Raw genomic sequence first — 16862 nt, forward strand, 5'->3', positions numbered from 1 at the left:
ACAAACAGGTTTAAAGAGCATGGGTCCACATGGATTTTTACAGTACAAACAGATATTCTCTTAGTAACATATATTCTCTAGCAGTGTTCACACTTTATTGTAAGAATACAGTATATAATACATTTAACATATAAAACGTACTAACCAACTATTTATGTTGTCAGTGAGGCTTCTAGTCAACAGTAGGCTATAGATTTTAGGGAGTCAAAAGTTATAGCTGGACTTTCAACTGCACAGGAGTTGGCATCCCCAAACCCCAAGTTGTTCAAGAGTCAACTGTACTATCAAACAGTCCAGTCTACATTACTCTTCAGCACCTCTAGAAAATACTTCTAACTATAATGCCCACGAAGGTAGATTTTTTTTCTAAATGTCTACCAGTTTATATTATTCTCTAGCCCACAGGTGGTCCCCCAATAAATACTGTTTTATTTTCCCCAAATAATCTTGACTCAACTTTGCTATGGATTAAGTCATTTTAGAAAGCTTCTTCTCATGAAACACTAGAAATCCTAGTCTACCTAGAGTCAGGAAATATTTAAATCAACTTTCTAACTGTCTTTTAGGCCAAGAAGTTTGATACATGCAAGGCTGTAATATACTCTCTTAATAAGTATGCAGTACAAGTTTATTCCATTTAAAAAATATTTTTATAGTAACAGGTTCTATTTAAACAAAGTTCACTCATGTGATATTATTTTATAAGTACACAGTTTATGTTATATAAATTTTATGCTGAATGCATTTTCTAGGAGAAGTAATCAAAAGTTCAAGGTAAATGGACAAACTATGTGGTATGCCCAGTCACCGGATTACAGAAAGTCTAACACTAAATTCAGTACTTAGGTCAGGGATACTTAGATTACAACTAAGCGGTGCTTTGCAATCAATTATTTCTGCCATTTCCTCAATGCCTAGTTAACACCAGCACAAATATGAAAATTTAGAGGAAATTTGGGCGCTGAGTATCATACAGTGATCTTTAAAAACACTCACCTTCAAATGACTACATTCTACGTTACACAGAGAACACAAATGTGGAAATATTCTTGGAGATGCTGCATAATAATCATTCATCATAGAGGGAGTTGGAAGTCTCTTCATCTTCTGGGCATCAACATGTGAAAACTTTGGTAACCATGATGCTTTCACAATCCCAAAGGGAGACTGAATGGGAATGTCAGCCTCTGACTGGTAATTCTTTTTACTTCCTCCTGATCCATGTACGTTAGATGAATTAATCACAGGTTCATGTGGGATCCGCTCTTGCTGGCTTACAGCTGAAATTAATTCTGATGAAAAAGGTTGCTGGTTCATCGATGGAGGAATGAGAGACTGACTCATTGTCTGGTTAACTGTTTGGCTAATGGGTTGACCGACGGATTTTACAGGTTCAAGGACTGACTGTCCTGAAATGTGTAAGCCTGACATCTTAGTTCCACTCTCAACTGGGAAAAAGGACTGATTATTAGTGGACTCACTGGGGAAGTCCATGTGTCGAAAAACATCTTCAACAGGAAACATAGAATTACATATCACATTTGGAGTGGGAACAGACGCAGAAATGCTCTGCTGTGACCGAAATTCATTCTTGACCTCATCTGTTGGAATTTCAGGATCATAAATACGGACTTCAAGTGGATCTTCTGTGTAGCCATATTTGCTTGCATGCCCATAATCAATCACATTACTTGAAACTGCCTCATTACCAAGCGTTTCTTTACTTCTGCTCTGAGAAGGTAAAGTAGGTAATCGGCGCCCCATTTTACGCATTCTTATATCCCTCAAGATTAATGGCATATTTTCAGGAGTTAGCTGTTCATCAGGATAGCGACTGAGTTCTTCTAAGTCTTCATTAGATAATCCAAAACTTGCTAAGATACTTGAGGCACTCTCTTTTGTATAGCGGCTCTGTACTTGAGGACTCTGCTCTGTAACCTGTGTTATAGAACTCTGTTTCACTCCCACTGATGCAGATATATGAGGCTCATCATCCCACCGACTACCATGAGGTTTCCCCTTCTTTTGTTGTGCTTCATGAAAATCCAATTTTTCTTTGGTCAATCTTGGATCAGTTCGATGTTGAGTTACCTGAACATTCATTCTCTGTGGTCCCATGTTCTGATAAGATTCATGGCCAGCAAATCTGTGTGGAATTCCACGAGCTCTCCCTGCTGGGTAAAATCTTGGAAGACCCATGGATCCAGGCCTCATAAATGGTCCTGGAGGCCTCATCCCAGAAGGGTTAGGTGCTCGTGGCCTCGGAAGTGGAAAGTTTCCTCGAGGATTAAACCTGGGTCTCGACATGGCTATTTTCAAGAAAGCCTGATTTAATAAAGTATAAGGTGGTGTTGAACTATGTGAGGCAACGGCATTCAGCTGCTGAAGCGCCAACTGAGTCTTAATCTGAGCAAAGTGCAAAGGAGATGGGCCCAACAGAAGTGGGTTTGCAATGCCCAGGTTCAAGGAATTCACAAGTGGTGCGAAATTTTCCAAGAATAACACAAAGCTGAAAGTTAAAACACAAATATTAGATCATTTTAACTCAAACTACTTCATGAAGTGGGTTCTATAGCCAGTGTAAAACATTTTGAAATAAAGCCATGAAACCATCCTCCATTTCATATACTTTTAGAGCGTTTATGAGAATCGTTAACTTTCCCAAAAATGTTCTCTTCTTTTCTTTCCCGAATCCAGAACACAAACCCCAAACCTCAAGCCAGAGTTCATGTAAACAGTGTTGCACTGGGTGCTGTCCTAGGTGCTGAGCGGTAATTACAACTCCTTTTAAATAATCTTGAAAAATATTGGGGACTTATTTCACGCTTTGTTACTGGAAAAAAAGATGAAGGCATTAAAATACTTGGAAATACACATACACTTAATATGTGTGTTATGTACAAACGAGGAAAACAGAAATTATAAGCCTAAAATTTTACAAGGCCCATTTCTCTAAGATAGTCTTTTCCCTGGAATAACGTCTCACAAATTTCATATAGTAATTAACTATGTTTAAGTTCTGTTGTTAAAAGATGTTTCTTTTAAGATGAAAAATTATTCACTAATAACTTGATTAGAGTCTGACAAAAGAGTGTGCAGCAGCATGGAATCGATTATAACATACAACATAATATGTAGCATGACCACGTTACCTTTTTCTCAGATTCCGTGCAAAGTGAGGAATATAGGCAAATATATACAGATAATAGCAATGGCTAACTTTATACTGTTTGTGTGCCAGTGACTCTCCTAAGACTTTACATGGATTGATTCATTTAATTCTCACAACAGCCCTTTGAAATATGTACAGTTTTACAGACAAGGATACTAAAGCACAGAGAAGTTAAGTAACTTGCACAGATAATAAGCAACTGGGCTGAGATTTGCACTCAAGTTAATTTAGCCACATAATGCATGCTCCTAACCACTAACAGATGTGAGCAATAAAGAATATCTTGCAGTTCCCAGGCATTCTATTAAACTGGCTGCTGTCTAGCCATCAGAGCACAGCACAACTCACTTAAAGCTGATTCTCAGAGAAACAGACTTTAGCTATCATTCAGCACCAAGGTCAGCAGCCACCAAGCTTGACTTCCAGCTCTCAGTTAAATACAAACAAAACCCCCCCCCCCCAGATTGCCTGTTTTCCATCATGTACCTACTTTTATACCTGATAGAAATGCAAGGTGGGAAACATGAAGTCTCGAGGCATCTACACCTTCTGTGGAAGTTCACACTACAGATCCTATTTGAAGATAATCACTTTCTAGGGGCACCTGGGTGGCTCAAGCAGTTAAGCCTCCAATCACGAAGGCCTTGATCTTGCATTGCGGTCTGTGAGTTCCAGCCCCAGGTTGGTCTCTATGCTGACAGTTCACAGCCTAGAGCCTGCTTTGGATTCTGTGTCACCCTCTCTCTCTCAAAAATAAATTTAAAAAACATTTTAAAAAATAATAAAGAAAATACAATAATAAAAAGGATTTTATGAAGATTATCACTTTCTGGTTCAAGCTACAACTTCATCCATAATTCCACTATACCCTTTATTTATACGTTAGTGAAATGTTAATTTGGCTAAGAAATGGGCTTTATCTGTTTAACAGGTTCCCTTCCAACCATTTCTTCCAATCAAAACAACTTTGCCCTAAACCTGACTTACTTGATTTTACTCATCCTTCAAGGTCAGCCTCCATTAAACCTTTCTTGATTACCAAGACCCAGAGTGAGTATTCCAACAAACTTTTGTTGCTTGTACCATTTGGGACTCCTACATTTTACTATGCTTTTGTGTTGTCCGTGTGTTCTTTTTCAACTATCTACTATTAATTAAAAGTATATGTTTATTGGGGCACCTGAATAGCTCTGTCAGTTAAGTGTCTGATTTCATGCAGGTCATGACCTTGCATTTTGTGAACTGGAGCCCTGCACTCGGCTGTAAGTGCAGAATTCGCTCCAATAGTGTCTCCCTCTCTCTTCCCTTCCTCTGCCTTGCAACATGCTCACGTACTCTTTCTCAAAAATAAATAAACATTAAAAAATCTAAAGCATGTTTATTTTGTGTTATTTTCCAAGCATATAACTCTGTTCCTAGTTAAAATACCCTCAAATATTTAAGCTATTGAATGATCACATCCATTAACAGACACAAATTATTAATTTTCAAATTAGGATAAAACAACACTACAACAAAAATTACACAGCCTTCTAATTCAACAGATACAAGCAGCAGACACAAGTTTACTAAAACAATGATACCCAAATTCTCTGTGAATAATGCTCATTTGTAACAAACTCCAGGTCTTTTTAAACAAGTCATATTAAATTTTGTCTACTTTCTGCAAAATAAAAATTCTTCCGAGAAGAACGCTCTCTTATGTAAGATGTAAGCAGTTATCATCTAGTTACTCCAACTCTTTCAGCACCATTTTCCTTAACCGGTAAAGCCCCCTCTCACAACTTTAGGAACATAAACTATCGTTTTTCTCCCATAAGAAAACCAAAAAGGAACAGATTTCAATCAGTCATCTAATTATCTCATGGAACTGTGAACAAACATCATTGAGGTATCTATATTTTAAGTTCTTTAAAGGGAAAAACTTAACCGATTTCCTAAGTGCCTAGCACTGCCTTACACTGATAAATTTATACCCTTATAGAATGCCAGAAAGCAAAGCTTCACATATTGTGCAGAAATTACTATCCTGTAAAACTGTAGGACTTACACAAACAAATTCTCTGGTCAAGAAAGTCTGTAATGCAAAAAATTTTTAAAAAGAATAAAAAAAAAGTCTGAAATGCATGCACTAGCTACTCTTCCTAGAAGGACATGATGCCTATCGTATATTGAATTAAAGGCTCTGAGATGCTCTGCTGTTTACCAAAAACCTTTTTTTCACTTTGTGCTACCTAAATGTGAGTTTTCTTTATGCATAAACCCAAAGGTGATATTTGAAATATTTAGTAATTGATAAAGAATAAGCAATGAATATCAAGTACAATAAATTGTGACTTATAGTATGCAACCAGGGTCCTATACCCCTCCCTTTCCTCCATCCCCCTTAAGCTTTTTAGTTGCTGTAGCACAAGGTAGGAGGTGGAGGAGAGGGGGGCAGTCCTCAGGGAGAAACTAAAAGACTGGGGGAAATGGAGGTTCACCCTTGGGGTAGCAGCTACTTACTAATAGGGGCAGAATTATTTCCATGTTTAAACAACTGGCATATGGGCATCAGTCATGAATATCAGTCCGGAAACATTCAATATTCAATATTAACAGAATAATGTGCAATATACATGAAGAGAAAAATAAAAAGGCCTTTTCCTAATTTAAATTTCAATTCTCAGTAAGCAGAGGTTTGGCTTGTTTCCATTTTTTAGGAGCATTAAAACACACACACACGCACGCAGGCACACACTTACACTATATCTCCTATATAGCTTAATCCCAATGTGAAATCTAATAAAATGAAGACATAGTAATAAATTAACAGCCCTGGCTCTCCAGAAGAGATTGTTCTCCTTTCTCTCTAGGTAAAACAAATTAGGATCTTTAATCATAGTTATTTATTATGCATTCTGATTCCAGGAGCTGCTGCTAGCTAGAGGGAAGAAAGTTTCTCTCCTGTATGCATATCCCAGAAAATCTGTCATTATAGGCAAATGTCACTCTTTCAATAGGTCTCTTCAACTAACCTCCTTCCTAAGAACAAGTCTGATCCTTCTGAACTTTCAGGCAATATTTCTTTTATCCCAAGATTCCTGAATTTCAGACCTTGTCTAAATCTAGTGTATTTTCATTTTAGTTTACATTTAGAAATATTTTCAGACAGTAATCCACTAATGCAAAATCATCAAACACCTTCTTATGCTACCATTAGAACTTTTAATCCTGGTAGAAAATTTTCTAATAAAGTAATTCATCAAAACATTATCATTAAAAGAGGAATTATGATAAATTACTTTACTATACATGTGTTCAGCAGTCTCCAGTTCTATTCCCATTAAAATGACGTGAATGTTAAATTAGAAGCATGAAACATAATGTTGAGCATTGGTAAGAATTAACATATACATTTTTAAAAATACAATAAAGTCTGCCTACAATCCATATGCCAAATAACGTTATCTTCAATAGTTTTGATTTTTAAAAAGTTTTCCATGTTTGCTTATTTTTGAGAGAGACATAGTATGAGTGGGGGAGGGGCAGAGAAAGCTAGAGAGAGAGAGAGAGAGACAGTATGAGTGGGAGAGGGGCAGAGAGCAAGGGAGACACAGAATCTGAAGCAGGCTCCAGACTCTGAGCTGTCAGCAGAGTCCAAGGAGGGGCTTAAGCCCCTGAACCATGAGCTGAAGTCAGACACTTAGCCGACTGAGCCACCCAGATGCCCCATGTATCTTCATTAGTTAAAAAAAATTTTAAGTAACCTTTTATTTTCTCTGTAAATGAAATGTAAGGAGTATATTTGTATTTCATTTGCATAACTTTAATAAATATAAGCATATTTTTAACCATTTAGGAAAATTATTGTTTAATCTTTCTTAAAACTATCATTCACATTCACTGCAAATAAAATGTTTTGACCAAAAAGACCCTTGTAGTTATAGTTTAGGCTTTCTATTTAAAAGGTATTATAAACTTCCTTTTTGCAATTATAGAATTCTCAAGCCTCATTTTTTCAACTCTAATTTAAGGACAGGCAAGCTCCACCAAACAAAATCCTTTTCTTTGTTGCTTAATTTTTCTTCCCTTTGTTTTGTTTAAACTTCAATCCTACCAATGATGCCTCAAGGTACAACTACTTAATGCAAATGCTAACAACAAAATGAAGAAAAGGAATTTACCTTTCTCAACAGATTCAGGAGGATAAAATTCCAAAATCAACTATTGGATCATTTGAGTTATCTTTAAAAAAAAATGCTAGGTACTCCTAAAAAACTTAGAGAAACTGTTTTCTTAGCAATAAATACATCAGAGTAACTCCAAATCTAACTGTTATGCATCCACTTAACAAATACTTTGACACTGCTGGCCTAGGTAGGGAAGTAGCAAGGCTATAAGCCAGAAATGATCGCTTTCTTCATAAAGCTAAAACTCTAGTTTTACCTATATGGGGTAATGGACAGAGAGGACTGAAAAAAAAAAATGGGAATAATATTTCATTATACAGTTTTGACTTTTAGAAGCATGTTAAAAGCCAGCATGTTAAGAAAAATTAAAACAAGGATGGAGGAAGGGAAAAAATCTAAAACTGAGAGCAAACTAATATAATCATTCTTCAAATGAATACCATAAGCTACTGTGGAAAAAATTAACTCAAGTGATTTAAGAACCCACTATTAAATTTATATATCCTCAGTTTGAGAGTAGCTAAGAGAAAGGGAAGAACTACAAACAAATTCTTATTCTTTTTAGTAGTTTGTTTTGGGAGCTTACTTTGGTAGTGATATGGGTGAAGTAATTCTTCAATTACTTTATTATTTTTTTAATGTTTTAATTATTTCTGAGAGAGAGACAGCATGAGCAGGGGGAGGGTCAGAGAGAGAGGGAGTCACAGACTCTGAAACAGGCTCCAGGCTCTGAGCTGGCAGTCAGCACAGAGCCCGACGCGGGGCTCGAACCCACAAACCACGAGATCATGACCTGAGCCTAAGTCGGACACTTAACAGACTGAGCCACCCAGGAGCCCCTCTTCAATTACTTTAGATATGTCATAGGATGAAGCAGAAAAGTAAATGTTTTTATAGTGCTGAGAACCAGGACTTTTCACTGTGCAAAACAAGATACATATATATGAAATGAGGAATAACAAGAAAAAAACTGGACAATAAATTATAAATGACCAAAAAAAAAAAAAAAAGAGTCCATAACTCCATACCAAGTAATCAATGCTAATGCAGGGGGACTGCTGACTTGAAAAATCATTTTGTAAACATAATAGTAAAGATTGGTTCAAACAAAAATCACCTATGCATGTTAAATCCAGAGGGAACTTTTGCTAAGTAGGACACTTACATAGTCTTAAAATGTCTCTCCAGAAATCAATTAGTTCAAGGCAAGGAGGAATCAAACATTTTTTTTTTAATTTTTTTTAAAATTTATTTCTAGGAGAGAGAGAGACAGCATGAGCAGGGGAGGGTCAGAGAGAGAGAGGGAGACACAGACTCTGAAATAGGCTCCAGGCTCTGAGGTGGCAGCCAGCACAGAGCCCAACACAGGGCTCGAACCCACGAACTGCGAGATCATGACCTAAGCGAAAGTCAGACGCTTAGCCAACTAAGCCACCCAGGCGCCCCAGGAATCAAACATTTTAACCAAATGTGTGATCAAACATAATATCCATGGCAGGCAGATGGACATCATGTACCTCCAGATTTGATACCATGGGGACACAGCATTACTTATGTGACTTTTATGGCCAGGGACACATAATCTGAATCTAATCAAGAGGAAACATCAGACAATTCCTAAATGAGAAATGTTCTATTAAAAAGAAAAAAAGTAAAAAGAAGAGAGAAACTAAGCAAGCTGTATTCTTCAGAAATGTCAACTTCACAGAATATAAAGAAAGGCTATGGAAATGTTCCAGAGTAAAAAAATACTAAAGGATATGACAATTAAGTGCAATCATCTGCTCCTAGACTGGTCCTGTATTGGAGGGGGAAAAAAAACTGCTATAAAGAACACTATTGGGCCAATTGACAAAACCAGAAAAGGGTAGATTAAAGAATAAACTAAGATAAAGGACTACAAGATATGCAATTTACTTTCCAACAGTTCAGGGAAAAAAACCACCATGTATGGTTGTGCACAATAGAAAGGAAAGAGGGGACAGGGAAGTAGGGAGAGACAGGGAATTCCTGTCAGAGATTTAATTCACTCAAGAAGTTAATGACCCAACCTTTTAAGTCTAACACCAGACTTTCTAAATCCTTAATTATACACTAAGGAAAAAAAACAAAAAACAAAAAAACAGAAGTATGGCAACAGGCAGAAAACATGCAAAACATCCAACACGATACAAAAGCATAAGCCCTAAACACATTTTTATTTTTCTTTTTCTGCATCATGCTCACACTCCCTATTGACTATTAGTCAGCCTATTATGCAATTCATAATAATCTCATCTTTGGGGACATTTCAACTAATCTGAAGATATCCACCCTGCTCGGAGGGGTGCCAGTGAATTACTTCACACAAAATTGGTTAACTCCCATAAGTAAAATTTAACACTAATGTAACACAGTGTTGTTTAAAAACTTAAACTCAGTGTATTAATTCTGGTCCTGTTGAGTGCTAAAAATGTGACCCTCAGCAAGGATAACCCAAGCCTCAGTTTTATCATGTGAAAAATAAGAATAAAAACAATGCCATTTCAGAATGGTGATATGACAATTAATTATAACTCCTGGCAAAATTATACCTTCTAACTCACAATAGGTGCTCAAAAAAACATTAAGATAGTAAACAAAATGCTTTGCTGAAGAAGTAGGTAGATCCCTGTTTCTTCTATTAAGACTTGGATAATTTCTGAAAATTTCAATATAGTAGTTGAAATAAAAACTATACACTATGTATATAGTGTATGTATATGTATATATACACCATGAACATGGTATATGAAACACAACTGGGGAAATATGAATATTATCTGACATTAAGGAACTGTTATTTTAGGAGTAATAAGCATGTTTTTCTCTAAGCATTTTAAAGAAAAATTTTGAACTATAAACTGATAAATGATACAGTATTTGCTTAAATGTAATAGGGTGGAGGGGCACCTGGGTGGGGTTAACTATCCAATTTCGGCTCAGGTCATGATCTAATGGTTCCTGAGTTGGAGCCCCACATCAGGCTCTGTGCTGACAGCTGGGAACCTGGCGCTGGCTTCAGATTCTTCATCTCCCTCTCTCTCTGCCCCTCCTCCGTTTGTACTCTGTCTTTCAAAAATAAACAAACATTAAAAAATTTAAAAAATAGTAATAGGGTGGAAGGTAGAGACATGATTGACCATTAGCTTGCAATTATTGAAGATGGGTACGTGGGTGAATCATTACATAATACTTTCTGCTTTTATGTAGGTTTAAAATTTTCCATAATATAAGGTTTTCTAAACAAATGAAGAAATTCAAAGGAAAATGAAGTTGGCAACATTCACTCAACAGCAGGACAAGAATATCAGCTGAAAGTTTAATACAATGAAGGTAGGAAAAAAAAGTGTAGAAACTTAAAAGACTCGAACAATAATTATTTTGGTATTTAAGGGGTTCAAGAGTCAAAAATAATCCAATATAGGGGCACCTGGGGGGCTCAGTTGTTAAGTGTCCGACTTCAGCTCAGGTCTTGATCTCACGGTTTGTGGGTTCGGGCCCCGCATCGGGCTCTGTACTGACAGCTAGCTCAGAGCCTGGAGCCTGCTTCAGATTCTATATCAACCTTTCTCTGACCCTCCCCTGCTCACACTGTCCGTCTGTCTGTCTCTCTCAGAAATAAATAAAACATTAAAAACATAATCCAACGTGTGCCCAAGGTAAACATGAAGAAAATACCAAAATACGTGTACCTTAAAAGTCTCTCGCACTCCCTAAACATTTTTCTCATTAAAAAACTCTTGTTCTTGACCCTCACTGATCATTACTACAGCTATGTTTTATTTCTACACCTCACATTCTTTTTTCCATTATTCTCTTTCATATACCTATTTTCCACTTTCATCCTCAGCCACAAATTTCAGACTATAGTAAATAAAGTTGAAGCAATAAAAAAGTAAAGTTGAATATAAACAGGGCTTTATTGGCTTTGACCACAAACAGAATTACTTTCAATGTGGAGGAGGTCTAAACCACCATATGTCAACATTCAGTAGCTGCTCTTTCCTTGCAAAATGGTCCAAACAGCCCAAACTATGTCACTGGATACTCATACTGGAAGCACGAATTCTTAGTATCTAAAGCATTTTATGAAGAATTTGGACAGATTTATTCAAACTTTGACTGGTACACATTAAGTAAAATCATGTTAGAACACAATTTGGACTTCAAAGGCCAGGGATCTTACCCAGGCTCTCGCAAGTACCAGCTGAGTACGTTCACTTAACATATGAGCACTGAATACATACCAGTCGCTGGGACAGATACAAAGATGAACAATCATATAAAATAAATGGTTACAATATACTTGATAGGTGTTACTACAAGCACATATAAAATTTATAGATACATCAAATATTTTAATGAAAGATTAAAGATTTTTCAGTTCCAAAATTCTATCAATTTAACCTGAATTCCTTTAAGCCTCTTTTTAACTAAAAGCGAATATCCACGGGAAACAATCTTCAAACAAAAGATGCTGCCTAAGACTGAAAAACTTGTAAAAAAGGTAACAGCTAACATTTATTAAGCACCCAGTATGTGCCAAAGAATAGGAGCTTTACAATCACTATCTCACTCAACTCTCAAAACAATCTCAAGCAGAAAATAGTATTTATCACCATTTTACAGATAGGAAAACAAAAGTTCATTAAGACTAAAATAACCTGCCCAAAACCTTACATATACAGTAAGAAAGAAACAGGGATTGAATCCAGATGATTCCAAAGTCTATTCTCTTTTCATTAAACTATTTGTCTCTTATTCTCTTTCACTACATAAAAAGACAATTTCCAGAGGTCACCTCTGAAAAGCTCCCAAGAGAAAATCTTTAGGACAGCCCTGAAATACAAAGTGATTACTGATTGTAATAAGCTTTTTTAAAAACAAGAGTATCCCCTATATACTCTCCAAGACAAAAAAAGAAAAGAAATTACAAGACTAAAATACAACCAATATTCAAGGTAATATATATGTAACATGAGTACATTCCGAAACCAGTTAATAGAAAAATGAGATTTTGTGATTTTCTTCCAACTGTTTTATCTTTTTCTTTTCTTTTTTAATTCTTTTTTTTAATGTTTTATTTATTTCTAGGAGAGAGAGAGACAGCGTGAGCAGGGGAGGGTCAGAGAGAGAGGGAGTCACAGACTGAAACAGGCTCCAGGCTCTGAGCTGGCAGTCAGCACAGAGCCCGACGCGGGGCTCGAATCCACAAACCGCGAGATCATGACCCAAGCGAAAGTCGGACGCTTAACCAACTAAGCCACCCAGGCGCCCCTGTTTTATCTTTTTCTGAACTAGCTTCCAACAACCAAGCAATGAATGGCCCGACATATTTTACTGTATTAACATGTTGGAGTCCACATGATCACTTAAAAGCGCGTATTACAGAGTATGGCGATATAAAATAAAACGTATATACGAAATGTCAAACTGAAAAGAAAAGAATGCAACATAAAGTCTAGAATGCCTAATAAAATTAAAACTATCCTGAAATTATGTAAAGTATGCATTTGTCTTTCTGTATAAACTTCATTGATCACTTTTTGTATATTAATTTTTCCAATTTTTCAATTCTAACTGCAAATCTGAATCAGCAAATATCCCTGACAAATAAGTCAACCCATTTACAACAAATGAAGGATAAAAAAGAAGAAATTCTTTTGTGCACAACTCCAAAGCCGGTCAGAAAAAGAATTTGAATCAACTTAAGTTGCTATATCCTGGTAACAAGTTTTTCTTCAGAAATCCTTCAGATTCAAATAGAGTTCCCCTCCCCGCCCCCAATTACACCACAGAGTAAATGTGAAGATTAAGAAAAATTAGCTTGAGGCGGCCGTCATTGTCTAGTTCAACTAAAGACTTTGTACTAACAAAAGTCTCCCTCGTTCGCAATTATCTCAAACAACAAAAGATCGTTCAAAACGTACTCAAGGATTCAACTGTTTGGTATACATTGTCCCCCCACCTTTATCAGAACGGGGCTCAGCCTAGGAAACAAACACAAGTAAACCACTAACGATCCGTATTCGCGATTCCCGAGAAATTTGTAAGTAAGTATCAGAACCATTTTTGGCTCTCCGTATCACGCACAAAGGTGACATTTTCTTTGCTTTCGTAGCTGCAAAAGGCAAGCGCAGGAAACAGCGACCAGCAAAAGCCGCTGGGTCTAACATTCTCCCTTCATCCCTACTCCCCGTTGCCCAGCCCCAAACACAAACATGTTCTCTCCACGCTCCTTGCATAACGTCGCTCGCCACAGGGCTCAACTCCCTCAAGCTCCATCGTCTCTCTTCATGGCCCGACGGGAATGGTTACTCCCTCGTCGGTGCTCCCGCACCACCGCTTCCTCTGGCTGTCAGGCCCGGCGCGGCCTCAGCAGGCCCTGCGCGGATGGGGAAGGGGCCGCCACGGCGCTGCCAAAGGGCTGTTCTTGTTCCTCGGCCCAATGCAATAGCGTCGGGCGCCTCTTCCAGAAGCAATGTCCTAGCACGGATGCCCGACCCGGCCCTCCGGGGCAGCAAGATGACCGGACGCGGTAGCCGGGCAGCCAAGCTTCCCTTCCCATCCCGGGGGTCCCCCAACCTCCTCCCGCCCCCGCCGCCTGCCCGCCGCCATTTTGTGCGCAGCCGCTGCGACACAGATACAATAGTCGGCCCGGATCTCACAGGAAAGGCTCAGGACCCCCACGCTACGGGCTCCCGCCTTCCAGCCCCCTATTCCCCACAAGGCAGCGGCCCTACCTATGCCTACCCGACTAACAGCCGGATCCCATTTGCGCCCCAGTTTAGCACTCGGCCTCCAGTCTCGACGCCGAAGAAGCTACCGCCTCCAGAGAGCTGCACGCATGCGCGCCTACCGAGCCTTTGCGAGCCCTCATCTGCTCCCGGCGCCTGCGTACCGCCGGCACCGCGCTCGCGGGGAAGCAAGAGAAAGGAGCCAGAGGAGCTTGGTTCCGGAAGGGGGCGCTCTCGCGTGTGGCGTTCCAGGAGTCCACTGTGTTCTCAGGCACCCGTGTATCCGTGCCTCTGCCTGCTCTGTGCTTGTCCCATCCAAATAATGCGCAACCTTTAAGACCTGTGTTTTCTCGCATCCATGAAGTCTTCCCTGAGCATTTTTGGCTTCAGTAATATTCATTTCGCACTGGATATCATAATGCTTTGTACGGTTAAGATTTTGCCTGCCTTTATGTTCCTGTCTTACATCTAGTTTTGCATCCCTAGCAATGCTGTGATGTGTATCACACCCACTGAAAATGTCAGGAAATTAGAACTGATTTGAAGTTTATTAAGCTAAAAGCTTAACGCTCTAAAAATCCTTTCATGTGTCATTCCACAATAAAAATAACCTACCTGTGTGTTAGATATTTTTAACCTTCATTTAACTGATGAAAAACGTGGGGTTGAGGAAATTTGAGTAACTTAACTTCCTCTACTACAGCAACATAAACGCTCAATGGTTGGGCAAAACCTGGTAAAACTCACAAGTCTCCTCTTGGATACCACACAAATCACACCTGCCCTAAGTCTCATGCGTCAGTTTTACCTAGCAGCCAGCATGTACATTTCTTTTATTAACATTTAAAAAAAAAAAAAGCATAGAAGGAGGCCGGAGTGGCTTAGACGGTTAGGTGTCGACTTTGCCTCATAATCTCAGAGTTTGTGTCTCCCTCTCTCAAAAATAAATAAATATTTAAAAAATTTAATGAATTTAATAAGTAAAAATAAAATAAGCACAGAAAAAGCTGAAAGAAAACTCTTTTTACAAACTATATTTCACCACATTTTCATTTCAAACTAAAAATCCTGGTAGAGGCAAAAAAAACAAAACAAACAAACAAACAAAAAACAAAAAGCCAAAACGCCAACTCCAAATAACCAACATTAAGTCTTGAAGTGTTTCCTTCCATACATTTCTGTATATTGATACAAAGATACACAAATGTGTTATTTGCATGTAATGAAAAATGTTCTTTTTCTTTTTTGCCAAAAACTTACACATTAGCCTGCTATTTCCATTTCTGATTACTGATATTTCTCCAAATAAACAATATAGAGCCTCTTTCTTAAATAGATAATATTCATAGTATAGCTCCATCATCAATTATTCAAAGTGTTGTTGACACCGAAGTTGTTTTCAATCTTTTGGATACTACAAACATTGTTCTATATAAACAGCCTTACCAACTAGTATTTTTGTTTCTATAGGCTAGAATCTCAATAGTTACACTGCTACATAAAGATGTATAAAGAGATACATATATCTATATCTAGATGTTTTGTGATATATAATTTGATTAGAATTTCTCTCCCCCCCAATCATTTTGGTAATTTAATTCTCCTAGAAAAACATCCATTTCATCTGGGTTTTCAAATTCATTTCCCTAGAAATGGGCAAACTAACCCTGTAAATTGCTTTTTCTTTTATGTTGTCCCCTTACATGTTTTTATTTATTTCTACAGCACTTATACCTAACATACCATACAATTTCTGATTGTTTCTTATCTCTCTCCACTAGAACATAAGCTCCATGATGTTAGAGATTTTGCCTGTTTTCTTCACTGCTGTATCTTCAATACCTATAATGATACTTGACACACAGTAGAAAAATTAGTGTATACTAAAAAGTGAATGAGTAAAAATGTGTGTGTGTTCATGTGCATAGGCAATTGTAGACCTCCTTTCTGGCCATATGAATTTCCTCCTTTAAAAAAATCCTTCTAGGGGGGCGCCTGGGTGGTTTAGTCAGTTAAGCGTCTGACTTTTGCTCAGGTCATGATCTCGCGGTTCGTGGGTTCGAGCCCCGCATCAGGCTCTGTGCTGACTGCCAGCTCAGAGCCTGGAGTCTGTTTCAGTCTGTGACTCCCTCTCTCTCTGACCCTCCCCTGCTCGCGCTGTCTCTCTCTCTCTCCTAGAAATAAATAAAAATATTTAAAAAAACAAAATCCTTCTAGAGGTCCCTGGGTAGCTCAGTCAGCTAAGCATCTGACTTCTGCTCAGGTCATGATCTCGTGGTCTGTGAGCTCAAGTTCTGCGTCGGGCTCTGTGCTGACAGCTCAGAGCCTGGAGCCTGCTTCAGATTCTGTGTCTCCTTCTCTCTCTGCCCCTTCCCCATTCACCCTCTGTCTCTCTCAAAAATGAATAAACATTTTTTAAAAATCCTTCTAATATTCTTTGCTTATATTTCTAATAAGCTGTCTATTTTGTATTAGGAAGTAATTCTTAGTATATAAGGAACATCAACCCTTTGTCAAATAGGTATATATTTTCTATCCTTTGCCATTATAAATTTTAAATGTAATCAAATCTATCTTTTCTTTTATGACTTCTGAGTATTCTTTTTGTCTAGAAACTTCACTCTACCCCCCAGAAGCATACACACCCAGGAATTATACAAAAATTCTCCTAAACTTGCTAAATTTTTTGTTTACAATTTCATAATTTTATATTTTAAGGTTAGATGCATTTTATCTAACATTTATTCTTTTTCTGATATG

At 37.8% G+C, this 16862-nt stretch overlaps 1 protein-coding gene across 7 annotated transcripts in view; it reads right to left on the reverse strand.

Annotated features, from left to right (window-relative positions):
• ZNF638 (zinc finger protein 638) overlaps positions 1 to 16862 on the reverse strand; it is a 128283-nt gene that overhangs the window by 64801 nt on the left and 46620 nt on the right. For 6 of the 7 annotated variants that reach the window (XM_039239523.1, XM_039239526.1, XM_039239525.1 and 3 more), the window contains exon 2: positions 997 to 2509. In XM_039239523.1, the coding sequence (XP_039095454.1) occupies positions 997 to 2509 (1513 nt within the window). Of the gene's footprint in view, positions 1 to 996; positions 2510 to 14118; positions 14200 to 16862 lie in introns of those variants that run through there. The other variant, XM_039239529.1, reaches the window with a different exon arrangement.

This window comes from Hyaena hyaena, unplaced genomic scaffold (assembly GCF_003009895.1).
Source record: "Hyaena hyaena isolate Hyena2069 unplaced genomic scaffold, ASM300989v1 scaffold_158, whole genome shotgun sequence".
In the NCBI taxonomy this organism is placed as follows: domain Eukaryota; kingdom Metazoa; phylum Chordata; class Mammalia; order Carnivora; family Hyaenidae; genus Hyaena; species Hyaena hyaena.